The sequence below is a fragment of the Crocodylus porosus genome, unplaced genomic scaffold (assembly GCF_001723895.1).
Source record: "Crocodylus porosus isolate Cpor-Errol unplaced genomic scaffold, CroPor_comp1, whole genome shotgun sequence".
NCBI classification, from domain to species: Eukaryota; Metazoa; Chordata; order Crocodylia; family Crocodylidae; genus Crocodylus; species Crocodylus porosus.
This window is the reverse complement of record NW_017728907.1, coordinates 17,094,682-17,105,000: the sequence shown is the minus strand read 5'-3', so window position 1 is coordinate 17,105,000 and position 10,319 is coordinate 17,094,682. Positions and strand designations below refer to the sequence as shown.

The following is a 10,319-nucleotide window of genomic DNA, read 5'->3' as shown; positions in this document are numbered from 1 at the left end:
CAATCATGACCCCCAAGTCCCTTTCATCCATAGTGCTAGCCAGTGTAGCAGTGCCAAGCCTATAAGCATGCTGCAGGTTTTTCCTCCCAAGGTGGAGAACATTGCATTTATCGGTGTTGAACACCATCAGGTTCTTATCCACCCATTTCATGAGTCTGTCAAGATCTGCCTGGATCACCCTCCTGTCCTCAGGTATGGATACCTTACCTCAGCATTTGGTGTCGTCGGCAAACTTGGCCAGTCCGCTTCTGACACCAATGTCCACATCATTGATGAAGATGTTAAAACAGTATAGGCCCTAGGACAGAGCCTTGAGGGACCCCACTGGTGACTGTGCATCAAGATGATTGGCTTCTGTCAACCACCATCCTCTGGGTCCTACCCCGGAGCCAATTCCCAAGCCAACAGATTGTAGTGAGGTCAAGGCTGCAGTTAGCCAATTTTGCCAAGAGGTGATCATGGGATACCAGATTGAAGGCTTTTTTAAAATCCCTTTTTAAAATGCAGGAAGGTGGTGGGCTACTTCCACCGCAGCATCAAGGGGGGGCAAGATGCTGTGGGAGAAACAGGCAGGGCTCAGCATCATGCAGCACAGAATCACGCAGGATGTGGAGACTTGGTGGAACTCCACATACCTGATGCTTGAGAGGCTGGTGGAGCAACAGAAGGCCATCCATGGCCTTGCTTAGGGAGATAGGGATCAGCGCCCCCCTGAACAAAGCTGAGTGGGGTACCATCTCCCAGATGTTGGTGGTCCTCAATCCGTTCCTCAAGGCCACTGAGACCCTTAGCACTGGCAATGCCCTCCTCCCTTAGTGAGGGAACCGGAGAACCAAACGGAGAAGTTCCAGGGGATCAGTGTTCCTGGCGGGAGCAGGCCACTGTCACCAGATGTGCAGGCAGATGTGAAGGAGGGCATCAGGAGATGGCTGAATCCCTTGCGGTCCAGTACGGTCCACATGATGGCAGGCATGTGCAACCCGAGGGTGAAGGGGAGCATGTGCACTGGCAGCCCAAAAACCCCTGATCACTGGACGCAGATGCTGGTGCAAAGTCAGGGAGGCCAAAGTGCAGAGGCAAAGGGATGTGGAAGAGGGGAATCCACTTTCCCATGCCAGCACTCCCAGCACCGGTGCCAGCACCAGCACCAGCCAGTCTCCTCCACACCAGCCAATGTGGGGCATGGGCATGGCTTCAGTGCTGAGGTCCAAATGCACCAGACCCCAGCCTTGGGCAGGTAGCGCTGAGGCTTTGGTGGCTACCTATCTTGCTGAGGACATGGAGCCACTGGAATGTGACCCCCTGGCCTACTGGGCAAGCCACAGGCAGATGTGGCAGGATCTGGCCACGGTTGCCCGGCAACACCTGTCCTGTCCACCGACCACTGTTTCAAGCGAGAAGGTGTTCAGCATTGGTGGTGATGGTGTGACACCCCACCACACCTGCTTGGATCCTACATTGGTGGAGCAGCTGGTGTTCCTAAAGGTGAACCTCCCACTGCTGGGGTTCCCCAAGCTCCACCTGTAGACGGACTGAGTGCCACCCTCCTCACTCCATCTGCACCAATTTCCTTTTCTGAGGTTTTGAAAAGCCAAGTAATGCCCCGCTCTCATCTGGAGGGGGCACTAACTGCATCACCAGCCAGCAAGGGTAGAACATGTCCCTGCTGAGCTCATTCCCCTGCCAGGACAAACTTGGAGGTATGAAATGGGGCTACGGGGAAGGAGGAGGCCCCAAGTCCTGGGCATGACCACTAAAACTGCATCCTGCCAGGGTAGGGAGGCCTGGAGGGACTGCTGGCAGTGCGGCAGCCCTGTAAATGCCAGGACCAACAATCCCCTGGTGAAAGGCTGGGAAATGCCAGGACCAACAATCAATCCCCTGGGAGTAGGGCTGTGCAAGTCGGCAGCAATCCGATCTGGCTTCAGATCCAGCTGCTTCGGATGGCCACGATCCAATCTGGAGCTCCAGACCAGGTTTCCGCCTCGATCCAGCCGAAGTGGCTCCAAAGCTTCGGAGCCTCCTCAGAGATCCAGCCTTAGGGTATAATGGGGAATCAATGAAATATCTATAACCTTGTTGTTTCTCATCTGATTTTGATGAAACTTACCGGGATGGTAGCTTCTGCTGACAGCATGAAACCTGCCAGGTTTCAAGAATATTGGTGCAGGAATTTGGGGGGAACTGTACCCCAAATTCTTGAAAGCCAAACTCATGTCACAGCTGTGTGTCAAACCACAGAGGGATATAAAAAGCAGGGCTGGTAGCTCTTACTAAGGCCACAAAGCCTGCCAAGTTTCAAGGAGATCAGTGCAGGGGTTTGGGGGAAACTGCCCCTCAAGCTGTGGACAGGCAAAACTCGTGCCATGGGTGACACTGCATGTGTTAAGGCACAGCGGGGTGACAGCTGCAGGGATGGTGGCCCCTGCTGTGATGCCTGCCAGCTGTGGAGGAGATCGGTGCAGGGGGGTTCTGGTGCCCTGCATCTCTAGCTGCTGACGGACAAAACTCCTGCCAAGACTGTGAGTATCTTGGGGCAGTTGATTGTCTGTATTGATTCTTTCCTCTCCTTGGCCTGGTTTTGTAGGTGCTAATTGATGGCAATTAACTGGCTACATTAGCTAGGTCCTGTGTATTGAGCTGGTTCCTGAGTCCCTGGTCCTTGAGGGAATCATGATTGATTGATTGGTAACTGGTAACACAGTAGCTTAGCAGCCAGGCCTGCAGCAGTGTCTCTCCTCCCCATCCCAAGACAGACACAGTCCCACGACCACCCATGGCATGAGTTTTGCTCGTCTGCAGCTTGAGGGGCAGTTCCCCCCAAACCCCTCCACCGATCTTCTTGAAACTTGGCAAGATTTGTGCCCTCAGTAAGAGCTACTATTCCTGTAGTTTTGACCCCCCTGTGTTGTAACACATAGACATGACAGGAGTTTTGCTTTCAAGAATCTCGGGTACAGGTGGTCTGAAACCCCTACACCAATCTTCTTGAAACTTGGCAGAAACTTTGTGGCCTCAATAAGAGCTACCACCCTGGCAGTTTTCAACCAGCTATGTTGTAATGCCTGGATGTGACCTGAGTTTTGCTTTCAAAAATTTGGGCTGCTGTTCCCCCCAAGCCCCTGCAACTATTTTCTTGAACCTTGGCAGACTTCATCCTCTCTGCAGAGTCTACCATCCCTAAAAATTTCATCCAAATCAGACACAAAACAACAACGTTATAGATATTTTATTCTTTCCCCATTATACCCTATAGCCAGATCTCCGAGGCGGCTCCGAACTGCTTTGGGAAGCCTAACAAGGCCAGCACTTCAACCCAGACATGTTACTTTGGACCCTGAAGCATCCAAAGCTTCTCTGGATCCAAAGGTCTGTCTGAAGCCTTGCACAGCCCTAGCAGGGAGGAGGTGCCATAACCTCCAGCTAACACACACACACACACACACACACACGTGTCCTGGCTGGGGAACACCCAGACCTGTCACATCTTTGACAGGCCTGACACTTGCTGGTTGCAGTGCAGTTCTGAGGCTCCCGTTAGCCCAGGATGCCAGCTTTAGGGTTGGAAACCCCCTTTGTCAGGCTGAGGAAGTACCTAAAATTGGTCCTGGATGGAAGGAATAGTAAAGAAGCCAGAGGCTAGCCTGGCACACAATGCAGACAAGAAAGGCAGTCAGTGAAAATGGTAATGGAGGCGCCGGGGGGGGAGGGACAGGGTGAGGTGTGAGGTGGAGGGGGAAAGGGGATGTAGCAGCTCAGGTGAAAGTACAGAAGTGCCAAGGGTGTCAGATGTCTGGCTGGTCGCCGTGTGCCAGAGCTCCACTGTGTATATGGAGTCCATGAGTTTCTGTATCTACTACCTAGGAGGCTGATGAAGTGCAGCTCATAGGTCCAGCTCTGAAAAGTGGTTTGCATTGTAATTTGTTCCCTCTCAGGATCAGACCTGAGAGACTGGAGGCAGAGTGTTTTTTTGGTGAGGAATGTGCCCCCACAAGTAGTTGGGTATTTTTGTGTTTGATAGATTCTGGTGTGCAGTTTGTGGAGGTACTCAAGATAGTTGGCAGGTTTTGTCTTTTGAGCTGTAGGAAGTTGGCTTCAGTTCTGGTGATGAGGTTAGGTGCTTGTTTGAAAGTACAAACAGTAACTCATGGACTCAATATACACAGTGGAGCTCTGGCACACTGCGGCCAGCCGGACATCTGACATCCCAGGCACTTTTGCACTTTCACCTGTAATGCATAGACATGACAGGAGTTATGCTTTCAGGAATTTGGGGTTCAGTTCCCCCCAAACTCCTGCACTGATCTTCTTGAAACTTGGCAGGCTTTGTGGTCTCACCAGGGGCTACCACCCTTGCAGTTTTCAGCCCCCTGTGGTGTAACACACAGCTGTGACATGGGTTTGGCTTTCAAGAATTTGGGATACAGTTCACCCAAAACCCCTGCACCAATCTTCTTGAATCTTGGCAGGCTTCATGCACTTAGCAGAGGCTACCACCCCTGCAAGTTTCATACAAATCATACAAAAAACAACAATATAGATCTTCCCTATGGTTGGATCTCCGAGGCGGCTCCAAAGCTTTGGAGCTGCTTCAGTTGGATCAAGGCAGAGACCCAGTCTGGAGCTCTGGATCAGATCACAGCCACCTGAAGCGGCCGGATCCGAAGCCGGATTGGATCACTGCCGACTTGCACAGCCCTACCACCCATCTGACTATGTAGGAATCAATGCTGCAGTCGCCTAGTTTTTTTATGAGCATTAGGTAAGAAACAGTGTCAAAGGCCTTCGTGAAGTCCAGGTAGACATCATCCATCTTTGCGCCCACATCCAAGGACTTTGTGACCTGGTCATAAAAGGAAACAAGGTTAGTCAGGCAGGATCTGCCCATAATGAATCCATGTTGGTTGACCCTCAGTATCACCTCCCATGCTGGGCCCCCACAGATGTGTTCTTTGATAATTTTCCTCAAAGGTCTTCCCAAGGACCGAGGTGAGAGTAACTGGCCTTTAGTTACCCGGGTCCTCCTTTCTCCCCTTCTTGTGAATGGGAACCACATTGGCCCTTTTCCAGTCCTCTGGGACTTCCACTGAGAGCAAGACTTTTGTGCTCCCTAGACAAGTATTAGGAACAGTTCCCACCTTGAAGAGTTGACAAGGGAAATGGACAAGGCAGGCAAAGGACTGGAAAGGGAAACAGAGGCACAAGAACTGATGTGACTTGCTAAGCTGCCCTTGGTCTCTAACTTCTAATTCAATGCCTTGTCCTCAATGGGCTTTCCTATATTGCCTCAGTGCCATGTCAATGGGAGTCACCATGAAAGCATGCCCCACCCACATGTACCAGATCATGGAGAAGAGGAGGCAGAATAGCAGCCACCATACAGTGACCATGCTCAAGGCAGAAAAACTAACAGCAGCTCTAGGCTCAGATTCAGTGCTGCTGTGAAGTGGCTACATCACTCTGCAAAAGTTGGTGCCTATGGAGCAGCTGCAAGTGAACCTCCTAGGCACAGTATCAAGGGTTTTGGCATGTACTCAATCAAACCCCCTCTTCTGAAAGTCTGGTCCTAGTGAAATGAGATACACATTTTCAGGAAAAGCTCCTGAGCTTATGTACTACAAAATGAAAACAGAGTGGGAATGAGAGCCTGTCCATGGGCAAGGCCCCTACACTCTACACGATCACATTTTGGCAGTGCCACTGCCGCAGAAATGAGTTTCATTTAGTTGATGTTTTTATAGCTTTTTCTACCTTGATGGAGGAAATCAATTACATGTAGGCAGGAGAGAAATAAACCCATCAGAAACCAAAGGGAAGTGACAGGCAAACCCATGAGAGAGTCCACATAGATTAAAAAAAAGATCAGCATTCACTGCTGGGGAAATTAGCTAGATTAGTTAGGTTTTCATCTCTCTAGAGACAAAAAAAATTGCAGGATGTGCCTGCCATGGAAGTCCTGCTAGTTTCAGTGCTCAGAAGGATTGTCTTTTATTAATTCATGAGTATTTCACTCGCACTTCATAAATAAGAAACACAGATGATGATGTTAGATATCAGATCATTTTGGTAACAAATAAAGGTTCTTTATCATCTCCATTTCCATTCAACACATATACCCAGCTCATGCACATGAGCGTGTGCATGCACACACACACATGCACACACACACACACACATTCTCTGAATTTGTGCATCATTGTAGGTGACTACAATAAGTTTCAACAGCTGCTTAAAAAAACTGCCAGATCTGAGGTAGAATAATCCAAGTTTTCTACACAGAGATATGTACAGGTCTCCTAAAAGAGCCTGCTGCTGCAGCACAACCCATGACATGCCTTACCTTGGGATTTGTTACCTAAGTTACTCAGTATTTGTAGTGCTTTGCATTTTCAAAGCATATTCTAAATTAACTGATGCTCACATCAATTCCGTGAAGTAGTAAAATATTATGGCCCCCATTTTATAGATAGGAGAACTGAGGCACAAGGTCAGATTTTCAAATTTAGCCATGCACCTTTCTATGTATATATATTAGTATGCACCAACATAATACATGCAAATCAGGTATTGCACATAACACTAGCCAGCTCAGCATCCACCTAGGCTGAGTGCATGTGCAGAATACTGATTTGCACTCGTGTCAAGATTAGGTATGTGTTTAAACACATACCAGACTTATGCCTAACTGAAAACAGTCTGTAATCTTAATATACACAGATTAAGGTGATTACGGCCTGATTTCACAGATAAGCTAAACACAGCCACCCTACATGAAGTCAATGGAGCCTATAGGTGATAAGTATCTTTGCTAATACAACTCTAAGCACTTTCTATTGGACATATACAAAAAATTCTACACTAAGTGTGTTGCCCAAGGTTTCACATCAAATGTCATGATCAGAATTAGAATTCCCCACTTATGGCTCCCAACCTTCTAATCAGTCAGCCCAACCACCCTGTGCTTTAGGCTTGAAGCCTACCTTTTTGTATCATTAGTTAGCCTAACAAAATGAAGCCTGAGGGGGGCTATGATTGCTGGCTATAAATCCACTGGAGGGTAAATCACCATGGAGAAAAGCTATTTAAGCTATGGGAAAAAACTGACACTGGTATAAATATATATAATCCGGGCATGAGTAAGTTTAGGCTGAAAATGAGAAAAGTTCTTAACTGCCAGAGGAAAGTCTTTTGATTGGAGTCAGGGTACAAATGAGTTGTCATTTTTAAAGATGAAGCTGGATCAGTTTATGACAGCATTTCTCTAACATGACTGCCTATGAGAAGAGGAAGGCCACTATTTCACTATGGCCAGCAAAAAAATGATCACTACGCTGTTCACAGTACAGCCAGCAAGAAAGTGATCGGGAAGGCCCCTTCCTACTTGTTGTCTTTGTAATTGCTGGGTCTTGTAGGACCAGCAATACTCGTATGCTGAAGATGGCTTCCTCCAGTAGCTCTTCATATCAGCTCTTACCAAAAGAGTAGGGTCCTACACAATTTCTCTTGTGATATCCCTGAGCCATTTCTCCTTTGAATCATCTCAGAAAATGATGCCCTTAAAAGCAATTTGGCATCACCAAATACTTTTGTTTAAAATTGTTCTAAATAGCAACTTCATCGCCTAGATAACATAATGACCAGGCTATTTATAAACACCTAGACAAATGCAGTAGAGCATGGGGTTGTTAGTGCATAGAATATGCAGGAGAGTCAGGGAAGAGCCAAGGAAAAGCTGGTATGTGGTTAATCTCTCTCTCTCTCTCTCTCTCACACACACACACACACATACACACACACACATATATAATCTTTGTCTCCTGTGTCTATTGCCAGATCTTGTGCCAGGAACAGAATACGGTGTTGGCATATCAGCTGTCATGGACAGTCAGCAGAGTGTGCCAGCCACCATGAATGCTAGAACTGGTAAGTTACATATTACAGGGGATCTCACACTTTTAACAGGCAAAATAAAATGCATGGTATAGTGCTTACTGGGGTCAGTCTTACAGTACAGCTCTACTAACAGCAAAATCTAGCTTTAGCCAGTTCAGTGAAAGGGGAAAAAAATAGTGCCTTGGTGCTTCCTGTACCATAGGATTCCACTAGCTAACCTATCAGCCTTCCTCAGAGTGCTTGGTCTTGAGATAAAGTACTAATTGGCTCCCCTCCTGGCAGTGTTCAGCCCATTCACACCAGAGACTCCCTTATTACACCAGGGCATGCCCAGCAAACATGCACCATCCAGCAGTGCTCCTTTGCTGGTTCATTTTGCCCCTTGCACTCAACTGCATGTAATTCTAATACGCTGAAATCCCACTTCTGCAAGCCCTGTGGCCCAAAGCCACAATTCAACTGCTAACCTTTTCCCCACACAGAACTTGACAGTCCTCGTGACCTCATTGTGACAGCCTCCACGGAAACATCTGTCTCCCTGGTCTGGACCAAAACCAAAGGGCCCATCGATCACTACCGCATTACCTTTACCCCAGCCTCAGGAATGGCCTCCGAGGTGACGGTACCCAAAGACAAATCTGAGCTCACTCTGTCAGACCTGGAGCCTGGAATGGAGTATACCATTTCCATCATCGCAGAGAGGGGCCGTCAGCAGAGCCTGGAGTCCACAGTGGATGCATTCACAGGTATTGAAGGCAGAACTCATCTTAAGCCAATGTACAGTGTATTAGCACCTCTCTCAACATCCCATCTGGTGCTTCAAAATCCCAATGTTCCCAGCTGTTACGGTTCCAAAGAAAACCCTGAAAATGTAAAGTAAGCACAAGTGTTAATATGTTATGATACCATTATGACACTCAGTAACCTTGCAAAAGCAAAATGTGCTACAACTTGTAACTATGTTACAGTCTGAGACACTGTCCTTGCAAGAGAATTGTATCTTTTAAAATTAATGTTCTAGGATAGATGTCTATTCTCCTGTGGTGTCTAACCCCTCCCAGTGACAGGCTTGCAAGTAATTCCTCTCTTTGTCTACAGGTTTCCGACCCATCACACAGCTGCATTTCTCTCATGTGACTTCTTCCAATGTGAACATCACCTGGAGCGATCCGTCCCCTCCCGCAGACAGGCTTATCCTAAACTACAACCCCAGAGACAAAGAGGAGGAGACCAAGCAGGTCACGCTGGATGGAACCAAGAGACATGCCACCTTGTCTGGACTACAGCCATCCACAGAGTACATTGTGTCACTAGTTGCTGTGCATGGCATGGTCAGCTCTGAGCCCATAATGGGCTCCATCACAACAGGTGAAGGCAGCAGTTCTCTGATGGGGTTTAATGTGCATGCCTCAGGATGAAATGTTTGGCATGGTAATTACTACAACTTCACCACCTCACCCCCTTGGATCTGGCCTTGCTACACAGCACCAGCCCTACTAAGCAATATTTTGAAGGGTTGAGGCTACCAGTCTTTCCTGTAGGACAGTCTACATGACTGAATTATGCTATGCATGCTTCCCTTGGGCAGGGTGCATCATGCAAGTCATGTAGTTTCGTCAAACTTATGGTCTGTTTAGCCTCCATAACTGCTATGGCCAAAATATAGCCTTACGCAGACATAATCTCTAAAGTCAGAGCTAATACACTGTGTGTTGGCCCAAGCTGAGTTTGTCCTTCAGTACCTGTGAATGCATCCACTGTGGACTCCAGGCTCTGCTGACAGCCCCAAGATATATAGAGCAGGCAGTGGAGACACCTGGCTTAAAGCTGGCTTCCAATGTTGGAACTAACAGTACAATTTATCTTTACACACACACAGAATGCTATCCCAGTGACTAATAATTTTAAAGGAATTACTCATTTTGGGATCTAGTCCATGAGATCAATAGGCAGCCCGTTCATCTCAGGATTCCAATTCTACCTCCCCCAGAGCCAGACGGTCCATCTCAGGGGCTTCCAGTACTCATAGAATTTCATATTGTTTTAGTTTTGGGTTTGTTTCAATGTGGTGTCAGAGTCTAAAACAATGCAAAGACACTGAATATTTATCTTCCCTTAATCCTAGAATCTCAGCTCAGCCAAAAAACAAATTTATTTAGCTTGTGTTCAGAGATCCATTAAAGCCTTCCAGCTTCAGAAAAAGTAGCCACAACAAATGCATTATGGGTTTAGAGAGACAGGATCTATAGAAAAGAGAGGCTTATATTGTTTGCATATAACTATAGCCTGAGCCAAAGAGGTGCTGCTCCCCACACATTTGGAGTCAACATATACCACTCAGGATCCAGCTGCCAGCCCGGAAGGTAATGCGGGTCTTTCACTGATATGTTCCAAGGAACTTAATTCCCCCAGTACCAGTTAGAGCT

At 47.6% G+C, this 10,319-nt stretch overlaps 1 protein-coding gene across 1 annotated transcript in view; it reads left to right on the top strand.

Moving 5' to 3' along the window:
* TNR (tenascin R) overlaps positions 1-10,319 on the top strand; it is a 72,063-nt gene that overhangs the window by 38,290 nt on the left and 23,454 nt on the right. The window contains exons 8-10 of the mRNA XM_019530885.1: positions 7,834-7,923; positions 8,376-8,639; positions 8,992-9,261. Of these exons, the coding sequence (XP_019386430.1) occupies positions 7,834-7,923; positions 8,376-8,639; positions 8,992-9,261 (624 nt within the window). The remainder of the gene's footprint in view (positions 1-7,833; positions 7,924-8,375; positions 8,640-8,991; positions 9,262-10,319) is intronic.